The 25,180-nt window shown below is 50.7% G+C and overlaps 1 protein-coding gene across 8 annotated transcripts in view; it reads left to right on the top strand.

Annotated features, from left to right (window-relative positions):
• MYT1L (myelin transcription factor 1 like) overlaps positions 1–25,180 on the top strand; it is a gene marked incomplete at both ends in the record, with an annotated part of 139,259 nt that overhangs the window by 28,956 nt on the left and 85,123 nt on the right. For 4 of the 8 annotated variants that reach the window (XM_082672261.1, XM_082672260.1, XM_082672257.1 and 1 more), the window contains 3 exons: positions 13,959–14,930; positions 19,469–19,603; positions 23,752–23,842. In XM_082672261.1, coding sequence (XP_082528387.1) covers positions 13,959–14,930; positions 19,469–19,603; positions 23,752–23,842 — 1,198 coding nt within the window. Of the gene's footprint in view, positions 1–13,958; positions 14,937–19,468; positions 19,604–23,751; positions 23,843–25,180 lie in introns of all 8 variants that reach the window. The other 4 variants (XM_082672259.1, XM_082672258.1, XM_082672264.1 and 1 more) reach the window with 2 other exon arrangements.

Below are 25,180 nucleotides of genomic sequence, written 5' to 3'. Positions count from 1 at the left end.
CCAAAATCACTATCAGTCTGTGTGAGTGTCTGCCCCATAGCCGTGTCTGTAACATGAGAAACCCCACGTTGTATGTCTTTGTCCCCTCCTTGTATTGGCAGAAACTGTTTCTGAAAAACTGGAGAAGGTACTTTCTGGGTCTGGTGACCAGAGTTCTGGGTCAGCATCTCGAAGTCGGTCTTGCGTGCCCCTTGTTGACACTCTTGGCGGTTGTCGCGTTGCTGAGCCAGCAGCAGATCCTCTCCAAGGGGGACTGTGCCTCTTTCTTAGTAAACTGAAGCACAGACGGTGACGGACAGTTAACAGAGTGAGAAGCGAGGCAGGCAGGACTCGGCGCGCGGAGGCATCTCGGGCGCCGAGGGCCGGCTCATAGGGCCCGTCACCGCAGCTGATGGCCACCCGGGGAAAGCAGGGCAGCAGATGGAGTCGCACGGACGAAGCTTAAGCTGCCCTCAGCCTTCCTAGTCGCTATAAAGTCTCCGACGACTTCTACCATCTTCCACCTCTGTTATAAACTGGAATGTGAAGTTTATTGAGAGGTCTTGTTACAGAGAAAACAAATGCTTATAAACCACCAACTTATTACACAGGAGCCCACGGAGTACAGAAGGACTATTACTGATAACTTGCAAATTAGGTGTTTATTCCAATTCCAAGAGTCCTCTGGCGTTGTAGTTACACGTGAACCAAAATATTACTAATAATGTACATTTCCAGTCAGTATAGTCATGTACACACTGTGTTTGATCTTCACGGTGATTGTGTAAGACACGGCAGGGTAGAAATTACTTCACTCTCATTGTGCTAATTAGAAACTGAGGCTCAGAAAGATAAGGTTATTTTCAGCAGGTGACAGATATATGGTCGAGCTCTGTCGGTGGTTTCTCTTACCTCAGAGCTCATGTTCTCTTTATCACTCTCTGCTCATCTGAAGAACAGGAATTGCTATCTGAGTAACTCATTTCAGATTACATTAAATGCATCACTAATTAATCAGAATTATATTTTGTCCAGTTGACCTATCATAGGCTGGTCTTTTGCATGAAGAATTTTATTTTCAAAATGCATGTGATGGTCTAAGGTGTAATTATGAGCTTAAAGTTCCCTCGTTGTCCTAAAGTTGAGAAAGTTATTATTCAGGGGTCATAGCTTTTTCTAATAGCAGATTTTTTACATGGTATATAGGAAGTACCTTTTCAGAGTCTTATAATTTGAGAAATATAGATTCAATGGTTATTTAATGCCTAGTAAGTTACACTTATTTTCATACTACAGCCCACTAAAAAGAATACATCTTTAAATAATAGAGAGACTCACATATGTGTGTATAAAGTAAGTGTATGTATTTAAATCTCCTTATGAGTATATATTGTATCTGCCCACTGACAGGAAAGAAAATTCTGTGAGGAAGAGCATAGCAATTTGCTGTCCAGATGACAGAAATGTTCATGTCCACTGCCTTTATTAACACATAACTGTTTCTTTTTTGTGTGATTTGCTCTGGTTATAACTTTATTTTTTTTAATGTTCATTGGAGTATAGTCGATTTACAATGTTGTGTTAGTTTCAGGTGTACAGCAAAGTGAGTCAGTTATACATATACATATATCCACTCTTTTTTAGATTCTTTTCCCATATAGGCCATTGCAGAGTATTGAGTAGAATTCCCCGTGCTATACAGCAGGTCCTTATTAGTTATCTATTTTATATATAGTAGTGTGTATATGTCCATCCCAATCTCCCAGTTTATCCCCCCTTACCCCCAGTAACCATAAGTTTGCATAACTGTTTATTAATATATTCTGTTTCTGAAATACATTTGTAAATAAGTAAGGTCCTTTCTCTGCTTACTCTTTATTGAATCTTGGGACTTTCTGGACAATTCAACTTTGAAGACAATTGACTTGGCCATTGGGTTAAATTAGGTAGAAATGCAAACACCTTCCTTTTCTAGAGGTTTTCTGGCTTCATGCTGTTCTGTGTGTGAATTAGCCACAGATGTGTGGTGGCCTCCTTGGAAGGTCACATCTAAGAAGGAACTGGGAGGTTTGAAGGGCAATGTGAATACTTACGTTGAGAATGTACAGTGTACGGCAAAGCTGCTCTGGGCAGGGTTTAGTGAGCTGACCAGAGGCTGAGTGGCCTGTGAGACGTGGAGCCCAGCAGACTCTGGTCAGGTCACTGCAGCTCACCTCTCCTCCCATCCGTGGATACCTTCACAATGGTGTGGTCAGTGCCTGTCACATTCTGACTATGGGCTCTGTTTGCACTGCCTCCCCAGCGAGCAAATCCATACGTAATCCAGCTTCTCTGCAGAAACTCACCTGCCTTTGAAGGGAACTCAAGACAAAACCCGCCCTCACAGACACAACTCTTGTTTTAATTACCACGTTTCCAGGGTGTTTTTTATTCCACACAGGATGATGCCCTGGGTGCCATGTTATTAAAGCATCATGACAACTTGCAAGCAATGGGCTTGAACTTCCATAAGCCAGGACAGAATGAGGAGGGTGAGGGTCTCTCACTGTGGCCTCCTAGCTCCCCAGACTCCCTTTCGATGAGGCACTCGCACTGATCAGCCAGTTACCTCTTACCTCATTCTCAGGAAACGGCCCTGATGCAGGAAGCAAGTTGAGATACGGACAGACTGTGCATCAAAATTAGCCCCCCAGCTTTCTCCTGCAGTCAGCAGAAAACGCAGTGAGTTCTGTGACCAGCGGAGAAACCAAGGTGTGTTTAGTAGGCAAGGTCTCAACTGTGCACTGTCGGGAGAAAGAATATGATGACTTTTTATCATCCTAAAAATTAATCTCTCCCTCCATCCATGAAAGCGTTATTTTAGGCAGTTTGGTAGGCGAATACATTGAGTGGATGCTTCTGCTACTCAGAAATGAGTAAAGGCAGAACGAGGCGTTTCTAGGTATCAGTTTATGATAAAAATTAAACTTTCTTCTTGCAAACTAATTTTGCGTAATTAGAAAATATAATTATATGTTATGTTTCATAAATTTTCAGACTCTTCAATACAAACCAGAAAACTTGCTAACAAGGTGACTTCATGTACATTTGAGACGCAAGCAACGTGCATAAAGTACGGGCAAGAGTCTCTTTTCACATAATAATAAGGAATAGATGTAAGAGAGTAGATCTAACACATTTTTATTCAATTTTTTTTTTTATTTAAAAGCTTTTAATGACATCACATATACTTAACAGATAGGGCACAAGTCGAGAGGCACAGGTCACACGACTGAGCACCGGGCCTGGGTGACCACCTCCCTGCTCAGGCCTGGCCTCTGGAGTTCATGCCTATCAATGCCATTTTGATTGTGCAGTAAGATGAAAATTGTCATCACAACCGTTACAGTGACAGAGAAATGCACACTGTGTATCAAATAGCAAGGCAATGGAGCAAATTATAACACAGTGTGGCAACGCACAAGCAGGTAACCACTACGGTAACAGGACTTTGTCCAGTAAATGCTCTTTATTCCATTTGTTTTTAAGGTCCACTTGAAGGGATGACCAGCATATTTCTTTGTGTTAATTTGATTTTTTTTTTTTTTTTTTTTTTTTTGCGGTACGCGGGCCTCTCACTGTTGCGGCCTCTCCCGTTGCGGAGCACAGGCTCCAGACGCGCAGGCTCAGCGGCCATGGCTCACGGGCCCAGCCACTCCGCAGCATGTGGGATATTCCCGGACCGGGGCACAAACCCATGTCCCCTGCATCGGCATGGCGGACTCTCAACCACTGTGCCACCAGGGAAGCCCCTTAATTTGATTTTTATTCCAAATGCTAGCGTGGCAGAGGGTGGAATAAAGGTGGGAAGGCATGTCTCATAGCCCTGCTTCCCTCACTCTCCCTGGATTTCAGTTTGGCATCCAGAGATTAGGATGACAACACTTGCCTTTCGCTCACCTCACTGCTTGGTTACTAAGCTTTAAAGCAGGTGTGGTCCAGAGAGATACTGGGGAGAGGCGAGCCATCCAGAGCTGCAAAGTGGCAACCGTAACTCAGGTGGCTTTTGCACGGTTCTCCTCTCTCAGGCACAAACTTGTCTGTAATTCATGGAACCCAAGGTCCATGGCGATACCAAGCAAATATATTAGGTACATCAAAGCTGCATTAATTTAAAAGACTCAGGGCCTGGTGAAAGCTCACTTCAAAACAACGGAATGTGTTTTCTGTGTACACAGAAGTGCACTGGGTTCCACGGGGACACAAAAGCTAAACAGATACCACGCTTTGCCAAAAAGAAACACAGATAACATAGCACGAAAGAGGAGTGTGTACATGAAAACACATACGCAATCGTGCCTCACAAAGGGCAGAATTAGAAGCCATAAGCCGAGATGGAGGCTTTAAAGGTTTGAGTTGAAAACAAGAACAAAAGTTTTCAGATTTGAAGATTGTTGAGCTTTAGATTAGGTTACCAAAGAACGTGGTAGTGTTTCTGAAAGGCCTTTTCTGTCTGATGGGGATTGAATACGGTCGAAGAGAAGAACGGGGGCCCCGCGCCTCCCAAGTTCCTCCCAATCAAACATACTCATTGGAATGACCACATCACACCAGTATGTAAAACAGGAGGACCAAAGTTTGCGCAGACTCATTTCTACTCCCTGGTTTACAGCATCAGCAGTAGCAAAAGCAACCTTGTTCTGCTGGGCCAGGGATGTTCAAGGTCGTCCAGTTAATTTGGAGAGTCTCCGAGCTGTGTGTGCGTGCACGCGCATGTGTGCGTGTGTGATTAGAGAGAGAGAGACAGAGAGAGAGAGAGAGAGGGATGCAGTTGGTTAGTGTGTTTCAGTCCGTCTCAGTCTGAAAACTACTGATTTCAAATAGCTCTTGTCTGGATTGGGGGGTATGACTATCCTATTTCTTAGTCTCCAAACTTAGATAAACCACATACCTAAAATGTCATCAAGTAGAAAGGTCCTCAAAACTTAGTGAACAAATAAAACTTTATTCACTCGCATTCCGTTAATTAAGATTCCTAATGAATAAAAACTTCAAGAAGCATAACTTACACATTCTACATTAAAAATTATTATGCAACTTGGATCCCTTGTGAAAACCATTATTTTTTCCTTCAGTTTATCTCATTTAGCTCAAAGGACATTTTTACATCATGTTTCAGCTTATGAAATGGACAACTTCTAGAATCAAGAAGCCAACAGTTGGGCTTCCCTGGTGGCGCAGTGGTTGAGAGTCCGCCTGCTGATGCAGGGGACACGGGTTCGTGCCCCGGTCCGGGAGGATCCCACAATGCCGCGGAGCGGCTGGGTCCGTGAGCCACGGCCGCTGAGCCTGCGCGTCCGGAGCCTGTGCTCCGCAACGGGAGAGGCCACAACAGTGAGAGGCCCGCGTACTGCAAAAATAAATAAATAAATAAAACAAAGAAGCCAACAATCCTCTTCTGAGCTGTTGTAGTGACGTTAGCCTGTGCTTTGGATGCCGTCGAGCTGGCAGAATTCTGCCCGGGCCCCCATGCCTCGCTCTGGGCCCGGGAAGCTGACTGTACACGCGTGAGGTCTGACTCGGGGCGTGAAAGGGGATGCATGGCCGTGACCTTCAGCTGTGCTGACAGGGCAGGTGACAGGAAGGGTTGGACTAGAGATGCACAGGGGCTGCGTGCGGACACGGGCCACCCTCCTCCACCACAAGCCCAGACAGCGGGCTTTCCCCTGGAGACGATACAACAGACGTGCTGGGACCACCTTCTGTGCTTGCGGCATCCTTCCTGCACTGCAGACGCAGCTCTCGGGAGTCGGGTCGGGACCAGACTGTCACCTTCCAAGCCAGGCACCGCCGTGGGGCCCCAGACGCCACAGAGCTGTTCCTCGACCGCACAGTGATCTGGTGGGGGGTGGTTTATATCAAATCTGTGTTACTTAAGTCCACATATAAATTACATATATATATATATTTATAAAAGTCAAAATCAGAGCTCAGCTCCCACTGAATTTCCATGTGCTGGCCCTGCATGGGCCAACATGGTAGCCCCTGGCCACACGGGGTTGTTTAAATATATATTTGTTGAGTTTGAATTTAACTTAAATTAATTAAAATCACATAGTGTTGAAACTCCACACCCTCAGGCCCAGCAGCCTTTGCGCCGCAGCCCCTCCTCCCGGCATGTGGTCCCCTCATCTCTCAGGTCTCTGCCCAGAGGCCACCTTCTTGGCAAGCCTGGCCCAGCTGCACCTGAAGTGACCCCTGTCCTGACCGCCTGGCCCCTCACAGCACTGGCCACCAGCTGACATCACTGATTACAGCTATTTGCCGTGTGTTTCTCTTCCGGCCCCTAGGCGGTGGCGTCCCCGCCTCCTGGGCTCATCCCTCTGGTCCGAACAGCGGTGAAGTGAATAAAGAAGCTGCATTTGTTCGTGTCCCACAGGCCTGTCAGAAGTGGCCTAAGCAAAACTGTGACCATTAGAACGTCTGTCCGTGATCTGGTAAAGACTTGTCCTATGTCGTCCTCTCCGAAGTTTTGGCATCTTGAAGTTGGAGGAAGATATCTCGAAAAGCCGATATTTGACCCAGTAAATGCCGACGGATGGAGCTCCTGAGGCCTGCGTCCCCAGGCCTCCGTGTACCGCGTGAGAGCCACGCGGCCGCAGTGAATCGGCCGCCCCTTCCCCGGCCCCGGCCTGCCCCCGAGGGTTGCTCTGCCTCAGACGCCGGACGCGATGCGCGGGTCTCTCCCACGTGGCTCATCTCGGGCTAAGGAAGGCTTTCAGGCCAGGCCGGGAGCTGAGATCGGGAACACGTTAGAAGCGCACGGCTCAGAGGGGAGCCGGCGGGTTCCTGAAGCGACCCTGTGCTGGGGCGCATCCTTCCCGGGCCCGGGGACAGCAGGGGCTGGAGGGGACCCTGTGTCCTGCTGCACGGGATCAGCTGATTTACACAGACAGGAGCAAATCCCAGCCCAGTAAGCCCGCTCCTCTGGGGAGAGGTAGGTCCAGCCGCTCCAAGTGCGGGCAGGCGTGGGGATGAGGCCGCAGCCTGGAAACAGGCACAGAAGCAACAACACACAGCTCAGAAAAAAGGTCTGGGGACTGCGTACACTTCACCCACATCATCTCCCCCCACGACGCGCACCGTTGAGAACAAAGCAACTACCTCTAATCACCCAGAAACCACTGTTAAAACTGTGAAAATAGAGGGGGGTAGTCTGAAATTCCCCGCCAAAGTGAAAACAAGACAAACAACAACACTGTTAAGTAAGTTGGAACTAGAAAATGTGACAGGTAAGTCTAGAGAGGTGACAAACCTTGAATCTTCCAGCCAGGTCACCCGTCTGTTCCACCCTCACCTTCGAGATTCCCCTCTCGTCCACACTGAACCTGGGGGGTTAGTGTGAAGGGGTCCTGGGGGTCTCCAGCTCCGCTCCCCCCTGCTCAGATGGGGACAGGGAGCTTGAGGAGGAAGGGCTGCCAGGGCCCCGGTGCTGGCCACGGGAGAAGGGCTGTGACCAGGATTCACCCCCTCAGGCGGCCGAGGCTGGCGCCCCCCCGGCAGAAGCTGTAGTAAGAGCAGTGCCTGGGCAAGTGGGACGGCCCCTCCTACCACAGAGGGAAAGGGTCCACAACGTCTCAAAGAGGGTCGGGGGTATTTGCAGAATTTGCTCCGTCTGGTCTTGGGGACAGGGCTGCAGGAGTTACGTGTCTTCAGAGGGTCCAAGTCCATGGATCACTGAGGGGGTCGGTCTGTCCTCTGGTCCTTCCCTCCCCCGTCTCTGCACAACCTCATGCCTGGGTGTCCCTGACCCTCCCACCTTCCTACCCACTCGGTCCCCTCACGCTGCCCAGGACGCTGGTCCTATGAACCCAGTCCAAGATGTTCCTAATTTCCAAACCTTTTCTCCGCATCAGAATGGACTTCAACTCCGCCATTCAGGACCCTCGTAGGTGACAGGCCAACGAAGCTGGCAATTCCGGCAGACATTTCAACACCTGGTGCTATAACGAGCCCTCAAGCCTCAGCAAACCAGCGTAGAGGAGGAAGGCTCCGAACAGCAACAGCAGCTCCAAGTGGCTGTCAGGCAGCAACCGTGGTGGGTACAGAGCTGGACGCCCGGCTGGGGCTGGTCTAGAACGGGCCGTGGCGGCGAGGACGGGCAGGTCCGGCTGCTGTGGAAGGAGGCCGTGCTGGCCCAGCATCCTGGGATGGCGTCCCGCCCTGTCACCTAGCAACAAGATGATGTGGAGGAAACACCAGCCTCTCTGGGGCTCCGTGGTGTCACCTTCGGAAGGACAGTAGGTGACACCTCCTTCTCACAGGGCCCCTGTGGGCATGAAATGAGGACTGACAGCCGCAGGCCACGAGACTGACCACCGGGGCTGTTATTCTGTGTTCACTCGATGGGGTGTGTGCAATGATCACCACTTTTGCTTCTCTCCTGCAGTTGCTGCGGCTATTAAAACACCGTCATCTTCTCATTAGGATCTAATATATCATCACATTTCTGTAGTTACAAGTCAAAAGTGAATGTTGATATTTATTTCTGTAATCAAAAAGGAAACACCTATTAATGCCGTAAGAAACTGTGGCCTTTGGTGATTTGAAACCCATGAGGGTGGACTCTTAGACCACGTCTTCTCTGACCTGGTAAATCTAGAGCAGTTTCTGCTTTGAAGAAGTGTCTCTTCTTTCTGTATTTGTATTCTTGTATTTTATTTATTTATTTTTTTTAGTCAGTTTTCTATTTGCTGGCCTACGGCCTATTTTAATGGCTAGAAAGAACAGTAGTAACACAATCAGGTTTAGGACTAGACACTGAAAGAATTAAAAGGTGCGTCAGACATATTTTTTAGAGACAAAATACTAAACGAAGCCAGTGCTTGTATTTATAAAGTTATAATCCACAGAGTTCTGACCACAGCAAATTCCGGTCGTGAAGATGGAGACAAAATACCATACACGGCTCCATTTTTTGAAAGAAATGCTTTTGGTTTTCTAATTTTAGCTACTGAGCCTAAATTGTTTATAACAATCTGATTCAAAGGAGATAAAATTCAGACCTACGACGTTTTACAGCACTCACACAGGAATCCAAAAATGCATGTAATTACAGTAAAAACAAGGTTCTTGTTTGATGAGGAAACACTAGGGAGACCCTGAGCCACTGAACCGCCTGCGCTTCTGGGCACAGGTTCCTCCCCTCGGAGGGGCGGGCCGGGTCTCCTCCAAGTTCCACCCAGGTGCGGCCATCCTATGAGCCCCTCCCAAAGGCAGACCCCTGGGCCGGCCCCCACCGGCAGGTGCCTTTCCCTCCTGTTACCGCACAGCTTTGCCAGAGAAGCGGCTCGAGATAGAAAACCAACAAAAGGACACTGAGACACCTTGGCCTTCTCCTTAAACCTCTGTCTGAGTAGCCGTGTTCTTTTATTTAGAATGTGGGCCTGAACTTTAAAATAACTTCCTGGTAAAATGCCTTTTCTCATCACAAGTGCACTCTCCCTGTTTCCTGGATCACCGATCACAGGAAGAACTCCTCCACTGACTCCTGAATCTCTTTGGGTTGGCAATTGAGTTCGTGGACTGTCGGTTCTATGTTGTTAATGCCTGGCTGGCCCAGAACACTCTGGCCTGTTTCCCGCAGCCAACTTCCACACGCGGGCCATTTCATTCTGAGCCGCAGGAAAGGCACAGCTAGAGGGGTAAACTGCCTGAAAGCACGAGACCGGAGATGGAATTCCAGACGCTCGCGGTGAATGATTTGAATTCTGGAGGCTGCAGCTTAGAAGCTTCTTGCTGACAGGCTGCCTGGTGGATCCCTTCCATCCGCCCACATCATTAAGGCTGGACTTTATCTCACATGCGTTTTGGAAGAGTTAAATACCAATAACTTGAAAACGTCCATTAACCTGCCAGGATTTTCAGCCTCTCGTGCAGTCTCTCCAGACATCCCCATTCGGCAGCCTCGGGGGGCATGGAAGCTGGTGACCAGGAGGGAGAGCTGAGCCTTGCTCCGCCGACGCTAACCCAGCGTCCCTTGTCCCCAGATCTCTCCTACAAGTACGCAAAGTCCTCCACGTCTGCTGTGTGGGCCCGGCCTCCCCGGAGACCTGCCACCAGGTGTGCAGGGCTCATTCACTGTGCGGGTCTTTATGCGGCACAGAATTCTCGTGGTTCCAGTGAGGGCTCAGGCCTGCCTCGGGCCGCCAGCGTCACCCAGCCAGTAACAGCAAAGGCCCGGCCTGGACCAGGAGGTATAAGTTCCCCCGTGACTGTCACCCTGATGTGGCTACGCAGCAAGGGGCAGCCTGCAGGGTCCAGGTCTTCAGAAGGGAAAGGACCCCCCAGCTTGTTCACAGGCTCCCTCGCCTGTGTGGCCGGGAGGCCGTGTGAAGAAGCGTGTCCACCTTCCTTTAATCTCCTTGTAAAGCGATAAGGTCACCTGGCAAGGAGTGGAGACATGAACAGTGTATGATTGGAAAGCTGAGCCACGTCCCTGTTCTGTGTGACGTTGAGGGGAAACCACTTCCTCTTTGGGGCAAATGAGTGGAAGCTCATCCTGAGATTCTGAATTTGGAGAATTAATGAAAATCATGCACATGACAAGTGTGGTAGAAGGTGGGGAGCTTCAGAAACTGTGGGCCCCGTCAGCATCAGGCTCCCGTGCAGCCTTCACGGTGGTTTAGATGCCGGGGTGCAGGGCATAGCCTCTCTGCCCTGACCCGCTCCTACTCCAAGCTCTTCACGTGATGGGAGAGAGCGAGGAGGAAACCAGGACAATGCCACCTCTTACCTGACTCGGCTTCTGCCTAGAATCAACTTGCAAAATGCTTCCAGCGGTTGCACGTGGTGCCTTGTTTTCAACCACAACATGTAGGTTCATCTGGTGGTTGGTTCTTGGTGGGTGCAGTGGCGCTGGTTCCCCCAAAACGCCAGTTTCGTGCAGAGGTGACGCAGCCTGGTTATCTAGAGGCCACTTCTCTGATCAGCCCACGAATGTAAAGACAAAAGTGCATAAATTGAGAGGAGAATATAAGTCACACTTTCAAGGGCCCCTGAAGGCAGGGGTGCCTTTGAGTCTTGAGAGCTTAGCCCTGAGCTGTGTCGGGTGTGCATGTTGGGTGAACACTTCCCTGGGATTTCTGATGCGTTCGCTGGTTTTGTTTTCCTCCCTCTTGACGGTCTTTGGGAAAACGCGTATCCTTATTCTAAGGAGATTGATTCCTAGGAATTATCCAGAAGAGATACAATATTTGTTTGGTGCAATTAGTGGTGCTCTCTGACTTATACACGGCCAATTTGACTTGCTGAGGTTTGGAGAGATGTGTTAGATTTCAAAACTGTGCTGGCTCTGTGTGTGGGTTGCAAGGACGCTGTTCTCTGTTATTGATGTGCCAATGTCCAAACCCGGTTCACCAACAAAAGCCTGTTCGAGGAGACAGCACAAAATCCATGAAGAAAACACTCGGGGTCCCTGAGTCAGTCAGCCCTGAGTCAGCCCTGAGTCAGCCCTGAGTCAGCCCTGAGCCAGCCCTGAGTCAGCCCTGAGCCAGCCCTGAGTCAGTCAGCTCTGAGTCAGCCCTGAGCCAGCCCTGAGTCAGCCCTGAGTCAGCCCTGAGGCAGCCCTGAGCCAGCCCTGAGCCAGCCCTGAGTCAGCCCTGAGTCAGCCCTGAGCCAGCCCTGAGCCAGCTCTGAGTCAGCCCTGAGTCAGCTCTGAGCCAGCCCTGAGCCAGCCCTGAGCCAGCCCTGAGCCAGCCCTGAGTCAGTCAGCTCTGAGTCAGCCCTGAGTCAGTCAGCTCTGAGTCAGCCCTGAGTCAGCCCTGAGCCAGCCTTGAGCCAGCCCTGAGCCAGCTCTGAGTCAGCTCTGAGTCAGCCCTGAGTCAGTCAGCTCTGAGTCAGCCCTGAGTCAGTTAGCTCTGAGTCAGCCCTGAGTCAGCCCTGAGCCAGCCCTGAGTCAGCCCTGAGCCAGCCCTGAGTCAGCTCTGAGTCAGCCCTGAGTCAGTCAGCTCTGAGTCAGCCCTGAGTCAGTCAGCTCTGAGTCAGCCCTGAGTCAGCCCTGAGCCAGCCTTGAGCCAGCTCTGAGTCAGCCCTGAGCCAGCTCTGAGTCAGCCCTGAGCCAGCTCTGAGTCAGCCCTGAGCCAGCTCTGAGTCAGCCCTGAGCCAGCCCTGAGCCAGCCCTGAGCCAGCCCTGAGTCAGCCCTGAGTCAGCCCTGAGTCAGTCAGCTCTGAGTCAGCCCTGAGCCAGCCCTGAGTCAGCCCTGAGCCAGCCCTGAGTCAGCCCTGAGTCAGCTCTGAGTCAGCCCTGAGTCAGTCAGCTCTGAGTCAGCCCTGAGTCAGCCCTGAGCCAGCCCTGAGTCAGCCCTGAGTCAGCCCTGAGTCAGTCCTGAGCCAGCCCTGAGTCAGCCCTGAGCCAGCCCTGAGTCAGCTCTGAGTCAGCCCTGAGTCAGCCCTGAGTCAGCCCTGAGCCAGCCCTGAGTCAGCCCTGAGCCAGCCCTGAGTCAGCCCTGAGCCAGCCCTGAGTCAGCCCTGAGCCAGCTCTGAGTCAGCCCTGAGTCAGCCCTGAGTCAGCTCTGAGTCAGCCCTGAGTCAGCCCTGAGCCAGCTCTGAGTCAGCCCTGAGTCAGCACTGAGTCAGCCCTGAGTCAGCCCTGAGTCAGCCCTGAGCCAGCCCTGAGTCAGCCCTGAGCCAGCCCTGAGTCAGCCCTGAGTCAGCCCTGAGTCAGCTCTGAGTCAGCCCTGAGTCAGCCCTGAGCCAGCTCTGAGTCAGCCCTGAGTCAGCTCTGAGTCAGCCCTGAGTCAGCTCTGAGTTAGCTGGCACCTTCTACGAATCAATACGCCTCATTTCCTCATTAATAAGCTTTAAAAGTTCTTCTTACTCTGGTTGATTTAATCATAGAAACAAAGAGTATATTTGAAAATGGCAGGCAGTTAACCAAATGCAAACTAAAGTAGGGGAGGGGTCCATCTGAGACTCCATTTAGTATTGTCTATATTTTGCAATATACGTGGTAGCGGTCACGTAACGTAAGGGAGAGAGATCATCCCAGCTATGCCTTTAGTGTTGAACGGAATACATTTCAGATGAAACACGGGGGTTTCCTGTCATTTTTAACTTGGCCTTTTTTTTACTGAGTTTTCCTAAATCTTTTTTGAGATTGGATATGACACTTGTTCACAGGTTGTTTCCGCCAGCTCACCACAGTTTTCCCGAGGCTGTGGGGTGGGTGCTGGGTAGTGTGTCACAGTGGCACCGAGTCATCAGAGTTCTGCTGTTCGTGGGCATCTGGTCACTGCGTACTTTCCCCACCCACCCTCTCCAACCTGCTGAGATACCTCAGCGCATCAGAGTTCCCTTCTAAGCTTTGGCTGGGGCATTCCTCTTGCTTCACAGTGTATCTTGATAAGTTGTCACTAAGGTAGAAAATTCAAAACCACTCCCAGCCCCAACGTGTGTTCCTGATACTGACTGCCCAGAGTCAGTGTCGGCGCATCCCTGCAGGACCCTCCAGAACCAGAGCATCACCGTGAAAACAGTTTAAAAGCGATCGGTGTGCACATCTGCTTCCAAGTCGGCGACGAGTTCACGAACTCTTAGAAAGCCTAGTCATACGATGAGCATAATTATTATGCATCTGGTTGGGCTGTCAATAAAGAAGGCCAATAAAAGAAGTGATGCTGAACATTTAGAAGTAATGGAAAAGTAATATTTTAAAATTATACTTATCCTATAGAGTGGTTGCTTTGAATATTAATTCAGGAAATTCGTCATTTGCAGCAGGTGTTTTAATGGCCTACCGTGCTGTGAGCGCACCACGTTTTCTTTCTGCTGCCACTGTCCTTGGACCTGCAGGTGGGCCTCCGGGTCCTGTGACGTGACGGGCCGGGCGTAACACGTGCCCTGAGCTCGCCGTCCGCACTGTTGCAGCTACAAGTTCTAGCCACTTTTTCCTCTTCTTTTCTTCTTTGTCCTTTTTTTTTTTTTTTTCATTTTCTTTGCAGAAAGCCATCAGCTGAACTGTCACAGCGCTCGCATAATGCAGGACGCGGAGAAGGATGACAACAATAACGACGAGTACGACAACTACGATGAGCTGGTGGCCAAGTCCCTGCTGAACCTGGGCAAGATCGCCGAGGACGCGGCGTACCGGGCGCGGACCGAGTCAGAGATGAACAGCAACACGTCCCACAGCCTGGAGGACGACAGCGACAAGAACGAGACCCCCGGCCGGAAGGGCGAGCTCAGCCTGGACCTGGACAGCGACGTGGTCAGGGAGACGGTGGACTCGCTGAAGCTGCTGGCCCAGGGCCACGGCGCGGTGCTGGGGGACCACGTGGGCGAGCGCGGCTACGCAGATGCGCTGGCGCCGCCCGAGAGCAGGAGCCTGAACTACACGACGCTGGGCAAGGCCGCCAACAACGGGCTGGCGGAGAAACTGGTGGAGGAGAGCGACGAGGAGGTGTGTCTGAGCAGCCTGGAGTGCCTGCGCAACCAGTGCTTCGACCTGGCGCGCAAGCTGAGCGAGGGCAGCCCCCAGGAGCGGCCTCTGCAGCCCGGTGCCGGCCCCCGCCCACACGGCCGCCAGGACGACGACTTCCCAGGAAGGACGCCCGACCGCAGCTACTCGGACATGATGAATCTGATGAGGCTGGAGGAGCAGCTGAGCCCCAGACCCAGAACTTTCTCCAGCTGCGTCAAGGAGGATGGGTACCGCGAGAGGGAGGACGACGCCACCTCTGTGAACTCGGACAGGTCGGAGGAGGTGTTCGACATGACCAAGGGCAACCTGACCCTCCTGGAGAAAGCCATTGCCCTGGAAACCGAGCGGGCCAAGGCCATGAGGGAGAAGATGGCGGTGGAGGCGGGAAGGAGGGACAGTCTGAGGTCCTACGAGGACCAGTCACCGCGACCGCTCCCCGGGGAGGAGAGGAAGCCTAAGTCCGGTGACAGCCATGTCAAAAAGCCATACTATGGTAAAGGTAATATTTCTACCTAACGTAAGTTGCCTCATGAAAGCGTGCGCTAGGGTAAAGCTGTCAGGGGTATTAGGGGCTACAATGCAGGGGGCGCATCCCACTCCATTACATCACGCACGCATGTTTCTTAGAGTTGATTCCAGAGTTATATTTTGTGATTACGTCTCTGAAGAGCAAATGAAATATCTGTCTGAGAAATACACAAAGCAGCTGGATAACATGACGTTTCAGTGGAAAACGCATGCCTTGGAAAGATAGGGTCAGAGCACAAGCCCATCACGTGAGGGAAAACATTAGGGTGAGCCTGTGTTCTTACAGATGACCTGCAATCCGTGTGGAGTGGCGGGGGTTTATGTGACAAAAAGTCCATCAGGGATGAAGCACGTATTGGGTAAATTGCATTGAATAAGTGGCATCGTGATTTATAAAATGATCATCAAATGTCAGTTATCGATGAAACCTCCCCCACAGAAAACACCCCTGACAGAAATTGAACAGTAACAGGATGACTGATAGCGTAAGACTAGGGCAGTGACGGCACGTTCATTATCTTAAGGTAGTGAGGAATGGGAACCGTTTGCTACGCACGGCCTGGTGTGTCCCAGGCGCAGATCAGTCACCATCCCTTTAGTGTATTCACCCCCTCACTGTTCCATTCCATCATGGAAACAGTTATGGTGCTTGCTTTATTGGGAGACACTCGAAACCAGGCACTGTGATAGTTCCAACCAGGTTTCCACCTGTGAACTTTGTGGGCACGTGTTTGCATAGATCTGTAAATTCAACCACATGCATACGGAGCCACTACACCTAATACGTATGTTTCCACCCCGAATGATTGACTTCATGCTTCCAGTAACAGCTGCATCCTCTTTCAATACGAGGTGGATGATAATTTGACCTCGTGTAGGACCTTGTGAATATTTCAATTACGAGACTCTCAGAACTAAGTGAGAAGCACCTTCAAGGGTGAAATTGGTGATTCCCTAAATTCTTCCATATTAGTACCAAAATGTTTTTCTGTTTTGTATATTGTTCCATTTCTGATTAATATTGAGTTTCCTTAGAATGAGGTTCAAGAATCTGGTTTGAGAATCCGTTGCTACGGAAACTTCAAAGGATCAGAACCTCCTTCTTCTGCGGTTACACAGGTGTGTATTCTCCTCTCCATGTGTGCACGTGCCTCCAGGGGCACCTTGGGCTTCGCTCTAACCAAACCCCAGGTGGAGATGAACCTTAGCCAGAGGCCCGTCGGGTTCTGGATGTGGCTGGTGCGTGGGTGCTGGCCATCATTTCAGTAAAGCAGGTGCAGGCCAGACTGAGGAAGGCTCATGTGTTAAAGGCCACGGAGTGAGGCATCAAGCTTGCTTTGGGTGTTGCCGAGACCAGGAGACGCAGCTTGTGTGTCTATAACTAGAGTGCAATCTCTTAGAAATCTTTAGCTGGATATTGGAGACTCACATAGGAACTAGACACTCTTAGGAAGAAATAGTGTCCTTTCTCACGGGCTGGCTCCGGTGGACCAATGTGGGAGCGTTCTGTCTGGGATTCTGCAGGGTGCATTTCAGGACTGAGTCTGGGCATGAGAAAGCAGCGCTTTACTTACTGAGGAAACATGCGGGCTCACGTGGACCCGATGCTGCCGTGCCTTCTTTGGTCTCTGTGGTTCCTTTCAACCCACCAGCTTGCTGTAGATTTTGACCCATTTTGTTTTGTTATTCTTGTTATTTTCTTTTATTCTGTTTTTGGCAAGAAGTGGAATTCAAATCACTTGCTTCCCCTGAATAAAAGGGGACAGCATGGCAACAAACAGTAAAAGCCCCAAACCAGGATGTGCTTCTTTCCCCCGAAATGGGGGAAGGGTTGGGGATTTGGACTTTCCAGATGAGTCGGAAAGCACTGATTTCTGCCTCTCCCCAGTTTTTCCAGATCTTCCTCCTCTGATCAAAGTGAGTCACCATGTCTTATCAGTGTGGTCCACATCACTTCCAAATTTCTTTTGAAGACGTCCGTAGTTATATTCAAAACCAAATAAATAAAGCCAAGCAAGGACACAAAAATGGGGCAAAGAGATGAATGCCCTCCTTATTAAAAAAAAAAAAAAAAGCTGTGTGCTCTCTTACCAACACAGGCACATAGCACATCACCAATCTATTGTCAGCTTCTCTGGTATTTTATTAAACGTGGAGAGAACACTCACACCAATTCTCATTCATACACAATCTTCTCAAACTGATTTAAATTATAAATGAGTAACCTTTCCAAAAGCTTGAGCTGAAACAAAAGAAGTTCATCACAGGGACTTCCCTGGCGGTCCAGTGGTTAAGAATCTGAGCTTCCAGTGCAGGGGGTGCAGGTTCAATCCCTGGTCAGGGAACAAAGATCCCACATGCTGCGTGGAGCGACCCAAAGATATTTAAAAAAACAAGTTCATCACACAACGTCCTCTGTCTTTCTTCTCCTCAAGCAGCTGACGGAAAGGGAGGAAGGGCGCAGCCTAAACACAGCACACAGTTTTCTCTAGACATCGTTGCAGGGTTTTTGGGTGAATCATTGGCCTGTTTGCTTGCTTGGTTGTTTAACGTTTGTTCCAAGATTTGCTTTCAAGATGAACTGGGATTGCAAGAAGGGAGAAAGCAAGGGGGTTGGGGGTGTTGGTGAAGGCAGAGGAGACACGCCTCCACCAGGACGCAGGCATCGAGAGGAGAGTACACACTTGGTGTTTCCAAAACTGCAGTAGACGGAGCCACACGGCATTTGCACAAATCTGTGCTTAACTTCAGAACACTTTCGAAATCGTGAAATAATATAATTTGTTAGGAAACTGTAAACATACTCGTGAAAAAGAGTCGCTTAATGGTCACTAGTAGAGCTTACGTTTATCCTTTAAGAGTCCTTTATATCTAGTCTGTGGTTTTAAATTATATCTCTAGTTTATGACCTTAACTAATATTTTCCGTGGAACTGTTACTGCGCACTTACTACTTTACATTTGCCTTCATTCAGTTGTACCACTATTATTATGAAATTACTCAAAAGGCAATAAGATGCTGAGCTTTTCGGTTGCACGTGTAAGAGAAGCTCCAATAAGATATTTAGAAATGAAGTCACCACAGCATAGGTTTAGATTTGTCTTCAGAGATGATTATCTATAAATAATGGTGGGAAGCAGCCCATTGTTATATCTAGGACACTACCCTCAACGCCATCACCGGTTTAAGAGGTTCCAGGACCTTAAAGACACATTTCAGAGAATAGAATGTTAGCTAAAAATAAAAGGAGGGGTTTTTATATAAACATAAAAGTCTTTATATATGCCTGTGAGTCCTTTGTCTGTTTCAAGTTCACATGAATGACTTGAGAAAAAAGCCCATAAAAGTTCCAAAATTTTTAAACCAATCTTTTTTCTTGATATAAAATGAATTCTTCGCCAAAAGTAAAACATCTATTTTCCAGTGATCATGATTGGCCTGATTAAAGAGATATCACTATAAAAATATTAAAGCCTTAAAGAAATTTTAACCATAGCATCCCTGGGCCAAACTCCTAGGAACTGCCATCTATCGATCATCTGTGCACCTGGTTTTGAAAACGGGCTCAAAACTAGTGTTGCACACACTCCTGGGACTATTTGGTCTGGGTTTTGGGAGTTATTTTCTGCACATTTATGAACTGTGGTCAGTTCTGGATGTAGAAATAATTTTGTTAGCAAGGCCATTGCATTTCTGGCATGTGCCATTCGAGTTTTGACCAAACGTCTGCTCTGCTCCTCCCCGACTGGCACTGCAGAGCCCACGGGCTGCCTAGAAGCATCACCTCTTAGTTTTGTGCATGCACGCACAGCTGTCAGAGCCTGCCTCTGGTTCCAAGTACAGACGAGGAGATCAAAACAAATTATTGCTCCAGCAGCTTCTGAAACATTTTTGATTGCCCATCACCTCTGTCAGGTGGGACTTCCACCATTTCGGTCATTTGCTTGCAGTGCCTTCTGAGAGTTCAGCTGGTCTTGAGAAAAGCGCTGAATTGGCGTGCTAAGGACAGTGTTGCAGGAGAAGTGTCAGCACAGGTAAAACTGTGCAACTAGTAGCACATGCAATCAGAGCGCTCAGTAAGAAAGAAGCTCTGCTCAAGAGCTTAAATGGCATTACGTTTCCTGGTTGGATGTCACGAAGCAGTTGCTGAAGGATCACGGAAACATTTTGTTCTCTGAGAAGGTCACTGTCTCATCATTATTTATGTTGATTTCTTTGAGCAACGGCTTATCATGTAACACACGGGAAACAATTAATCAAGAGTTCAGGTAGGGAGAGCCTTTTTCTCTTTAGTGTCGAAAGTAAAATATGTTATGATTCATGATTACATCGTTTAAGGTTAAAAATTCACCCCAAACCAAAGAACTACCCACGGATGTCACAGTCTGTCCCCGACACCTGCTTTGTTTCTTTATTGATCAAGGTCTCTTCGGTTGTTAAATTTTCACATTTGTCTTCAGCTGGTAAAAAATTCATTCTATTGACACCTGTTGTCGCTTTTAGATCCCTCGAGAGCAGAAAAGAAAGAGAGCAAGTGCCCCACCCCCGGGTGCGATGGAACGGGCCACGTAACCGGGCTTTATCCACATCACCGCAGTCTGTCCGGATGCCCGCACAAAGATAGGGTCCCTCCAGAAAGTAAGTCCGTGTTTCACCAGCGCCCTGGAGCGCGCACACCTGTGACTCGTTTCTGCATCCTCGCCTCTGTCATTTCCATCTCTGGTCAGTGCAACCTGACTTAGGTGTCCCCTCCTTGTCCGGGAGGGCAGCTCAGCCAGGACCAGGGCTCTACCCACCCCGCAGCCTCCAGCATTTCCTCGGCGTGGTCCCCGTAGACCTGCCCCAGGACCCAGGCTCACCATCCAGTGTTGCTTTCTGCAGCTCGGGCCCCGAGCAGCCGGCCGGGGCTCTGGTCCTTACTTCATTTCTAACTTGCTCTGTGACCCCCAAGCCAGTCACTTCTCTCCTTTTCTCCTCACAAATTGTAGAACTGAACTTAGATAGTCTCTGAGCCATCCATGCAGCACTACACGGCTTTGAATCCCTGAGGCAAATGGCCTCGAGACGTCTCTTGCCCACAGTTATCTGAATTTCTCCACTTCCGCGAACCAGTACTTACGTGTTACTGCATTTTACTCGTAAAATCTATTTCATGTTGTCCCGACATTTCTACACAATAAGATCTTAAGTAAGAGGGTTTAACTTGGGTGGGTTCGGACCTTACACACCCGTTTTAATTAGTTAAGTTCTGAGAATATGCACTTGACCTATGGAGACAACTAAATTTCTTTCAGAACTGAAATGATGAGCCCTTTTTCTTGTTTATCTTTCTCTCGGCATATAAGGTATGCCAACTATTTAGGTAGAGTTAGGATGGATGGCTCAGAAGAAAGGCACATTTTCAGAAATGGCTCTGTGTCGGATCCTGACTTCAAGTCTAAGGCGGTAGGGATTTTCCTCATTCCGTGAGACACGGTTTCTATAGGGGGGATATGTCATAGCTCGGCTTGTTTGTGACAATGACCAGCTGAGTGGTGACGTTGCTTCCCCATCACAACGGTCAGCCTTGGAAGTACAGAGAAAAGCTCGTAGCTTAGAAAACAGTTTTAGCAGAGTGCTTTCAGGTGACGTATTTGTAGAAGCTACTGTGGCTCCAGGTTTGCAAGTGGCCCCTGGCAACAGTAAAGCCATGTTTCTCAGAACCGCCTTGTGGGCAAAGGCGCAGTGTTGCGGCCACAGCGGATTGGAGAGGGGCCGCGCCCGTGTGTTACATGAGCAGGGGTAGCTCGCTTCACCCACAGCAGCTTCTGCCCCAGCACCCCCTGCGGCCGGGCACCCCGCTGGCTGGCACCCATCTAATCCCAATAAACCCTGCAGGGGGTATTGGCCCTGTTGTCAGATGAGGGACATGAAGGCCAGAGGGTCACCGCCTCTCCCGGGAAGCAGCACAGCACCCAGCGCCCTGAAGATGCTCAGAGCTTTCTGAGCTGGTCCGAGCAGAGAACTGAGCTCAGACCTAAACCCACCTCCGTCCCAACCCTGAGCTCCTCTGTCTCCACGGAGACCTGGGTTTGACGTTTCGAGTTCAGTCTTAACAAGCTGTGTGTCGCGGGGCGGGTGACACGCTCTGTACTTCTTGTCCTCATCTACAAAGAGGGCATTAGGACCAAGCAGTAATGTTTGAAGAAGAAAGGGCTTCTTTGTGCACTGTTTCTTTGAGACATCAAAGTAGAACATCAGTGCCTTCTCATCTGAGCAATCCTCCTGACTCCATATTTTCACAAGAAGCGTCTAAATGCAGTCAGACGAGGCCTGTGTCCTGACCAGCTGCACCCGAACCTGCTCACGCAGACCCGGTCAGATCACACCTCGCCTCACCTTTGCTCACGTGACGTGGGGACTCAGCTCTGACACCAGAGTTACAGACACCTCCCAGAGCACCCACAGAAAATCGCTTCTAAAGATTTACTCATACGCAATTTTTTATAGGACCATAAACATGTAAAAGAATTAAAGGACTCCATAGAAGATACGTCTCTCTTTTTCTACTTTTTATTTTTTAGCTTTTTCTGGGCTACTGTCCCCTACTCACATGTCCGTTCACTTGAATTCCACAAAGTAGCCTGCACCCAGTTTGAAACATACTGTGTTAGACACACAGAGGACACACCACAGATGAGACACAGCTCTGGCCTCCCCCCGGAACTCCCGACCCAGCCGAGGAGGGGGCGTGAGACAGCACGGCCACAGCGTAACCGAGCTCCAGCCCCTGCTGTGGGCATCAGGGACCGTGGCCTCCCGCAGACTTCACTGGGGCAACGCTTGTGCCGGTCCTGCGTGAGAGAGAAAACCCACGGCATTTTCTAAAAGCCGTCGTAACGGTCCACGCGGGAGACCAGGGCAGAAAGGAGGCAGTGGCAGAGGGACAGAGACAGGTTGGCAGGACAGGCCATGAGAAGGAGAAAGGGAGGGAGATTGAGAAGACATCTAGGTGTCTCCCTGGTCCATGGCAAGGGCGATAAACCGGGCATCAAGCCAGGGCCACGTCCAATAGGGGAACGAACGCTTGGATTTTTCCGACTGAAGCTGGAAGTTGTGTGTGAGATTCCCGCAGGGTGCTGGAGGGCCGGCCTGGACACCTGGAGGAGGCCAGGCATACAGGTGGCCCTGTGTGTCCTCCGCAGCGTTCGTAGAAACGGGATGAAACTGCCTGGAGGGGAGACCTCGACGGAGGCTGAGCAGCAGCCCAGACTGGGGGAGGTGCAGAGGGCGGCGGGTTTGCTGGGAAAAGCTGACAGCTGACACCTGAGAGAGAGGCGTGAGCCGCAGAGGAAGCTGGAAGCGTGTAGGCACAGAGCAGCACAGATCCTGTCCCAGGGCCGGCCAGGGTGAGGACCGAGTGGGAGTCGGCAGGACAGGGCGGTCCACGCCGCAGGCGAGCACGGAAGCCGCGTGCCATCCCCGGGAGAGTCTTAATAGTTGAAGAGTTTAGCATAAAAGGAAAGGAACGATGTATGTTAATTTGAGGGGAGGCCTGTGTGGTGTGATAAGAAGATGATAGCGTGTCAGGAAAGGATGGGGAAGGAAGGGTCATTCCCTGAAGGAAGAGGGTGGGCAGGTCAGAGCGCAGACTGAGGAGGGGAGGGAGGGTCCCCCGGAGAGGAGACCCCAAGCCCACTCCAGCCGGGTCCCAGCACAGAGCGAGCCCCGGATCAGCTCTCCACAGATGGGGCATCGACCACCTGCACGGACGATGCAGCTGTGACCGCTGAAAAGATGAAACCAAAATGAACCTGGCCAGGGCTGAGGAGAGCAGGTGTAAGGGCCACATGGGGAGGAAATAGGAGGGAGGTTTCAGGGGAAAGAGGGAGGTTGTTCTGGAGATGAGAGAAACTGTAGGAAATAACAATTACATAATGAGCTCGGGCAGATCGTGGTCACCTGCTGCCAGGTGACCCTCGCCACAGGGAAGGTCCAGCAGCCTCGCTACAGCTTGTGCTGTGGAGCTCGGAGACCGCTGGGCTGGGGCCCGTGCTGGGGGTCGGCTCTCTTGACCCAGCAGCACTGCTCACCCCCCAGCTGTCCCCACAGTCCAGAGCAGCGAGTGGTCGCTGAGGACCAGAAAGGGAAAGACAGGAGACAGTCCAGGCCCATGACCATGGCGGGGAAATTTGAATGCGGTCTCCGGGCAGTGGGCAGTAGCTTCCCTGCCCTACGGACCACGCCTTCCGTCTCCCACCGGGTCTTACGTGGGGGCCCGCAGAGCACTTCCTCCCTCCCTCCCTCATAGAATAAATTAGAAGGTACCCAGTTCCTAGACGGAGAGTCATCATCTAATTATCTTCATCTAAAAATCAGGTTCGGGCTGTCTGTTTGCCCATGACCACCACACCTTCCTAACACCGCGTGCTTCCAAAGCAGAGGCATGTCTTTAAAACCACCGGTCGACGTGCTGTTACATGGCTAATCACTGTTCCGCGCTCACGGCTGGGAGTTCCGCGGGGAGGCCCTTGCTTTCCTAGCCCACTGGGAGCAGTTCGTGCTCCCGCTTCCCGGGTCCACAGCTCCCGCCCAGCACACCCCGCTTTGCATGCCAGTCAGAGTCAGGTGGAGACAACCTTCTTTTTCTTCCTACATGTGTTTCCCTGCCCATGCCCATCACAGACGTGTGTAGGACTGTCTGTTGTGAACTAACCCAGCCTTTGTTAAAATGATTGCATATTCTTGTGTTGGGACCATTTCTGTGTTTTAACGCTGGGCTGTTTTCTCTGCCTCTCCTTGTCAAGTTCTTGCCATGCATGAAAATGTTCTCAAGTGTCCTACTCCGGGCTGCACAGGGCGAGGGCATGTAAATAGCAACAGGAACTCGCACAGAAGGTAAGCAGAGCTCCTGCGTCCTGGGCTGCAGGGGGGCAGATCCCCGGCGGCCATGTTCCCGCGCCCTCCGGAGGGGCGCGGCCCCTGCACGACCTGCCCCAGGGGACAGGAGACCTGGGCACTTCTCTCAGGGAGCCAGGGGGCGGGGAGAGCCGAGCTGAGCCGGCCCGGGGCGCGCGGCGAAGCCCGACGCTTAGATCCCTCGTTTGCAGACTGGAATTTCTCAGCTGTCTCCCCCCACCTTGCTGTGATGGGGTGACAGTCCCCCGGCAGGTGTCCTCCTTGAGGTCAGATCCCAGGCGGAACCATAACCGTCTGCAGCGACTCCAAGGAAGGCAGTAAGAGCTCCGTTACCTTCCAGGGATCGAGGGGCCCTTCCTGTCTGCCTCAGACAGGTCGGCGACTAGAGCCCATGAGGCTGGGCCGTGTGTGACCCCAGCCGGCCGCCCCCGTGATCCCCGCTGAAACACTGGTCATCAGCGTGGGCATCACCAAAGTGCGGGCAGGGGTGCAAAGGTGCTGGTGGGAGAGCACACCGCAGGAGAGGGGGCTAAGGAGGCAGACCCGTCCCTCCTGGGCTACGGCTGCAGTCACACTTTTGCTCTGGACAAATTCCAGTTCCCTTTTCCTATCTTATTCTGAGTTTCGCTAAGTTCCTTCTAATACTCAGTTCCTATCAGTTCCCTTTTTTTTTCCAGTGGCCTGAAAGTGATTCTGTCAGATTTTTCTTTAACTGCCTATAGTTTCAGCTTCACAAAGTGGCATAAAAGTATATCTAAACGGAGGAAACTCTTATAAGTTTCACCATAATTTTTGCTTCTCCGGTAAATTTGGTTGCTTGTGTTAAGTTTATAATGAATGAGGTCGCCAACCTGCGCCCTTCAGAGGTGCTCCTGGGCATCCTCTGGAGAAGGGGGCATGACGGATGGGTTGGCGGGGTGCCTCCTGAGCCCTGTTCAGGGGGTTCACAGCGTCAGCTCGTCCATCACACCTCCGCAGAATCGCAGCTTCCAGACGCGTGTGTATGCGGATTAAGTCTCTGCACTGTGTGCAGAGACACACACGGATACACAAAGAGCAGACACCCACACGGATATACAAAGAGCAGACACCAGGGTTTCATGAAGAGTCAGCTTAAACACCAAGGAGCACATCTGTTGTCTCTTCCCGTAAATATTTAGTGGCAGAAAAGCATTTTCCTGCAGCCTCGAGATCCCTCTGCTTTCCTTCCCTTCTGTGTCTCTTCCTGGGGAGGATGTAGACCGGCTGGTCACGCTGCATCCCACGTGCTGTGGTCAGCAGCCGCCAGAGAGCCCTGTTCTCGGGCGTTTTAGAAAC

The sequence above is a fragment of the Grampus griseus genome (assembly GCF_964374135.1).
Source record: "Grampus griseus genome assembly, chromosome: 15".
Classification (NCBI taxonomy): Eukaryota; Metazoa; Chordata; class Mammalia; order Artiodactyla; family Delphinidae; genus Grampus; species Grampus griseus.
The sequence above is the reverse complement of the archived record's forward strand: the minus strand, read 5'-3'. Positions and strand labels throughout refer to the sequence as shown.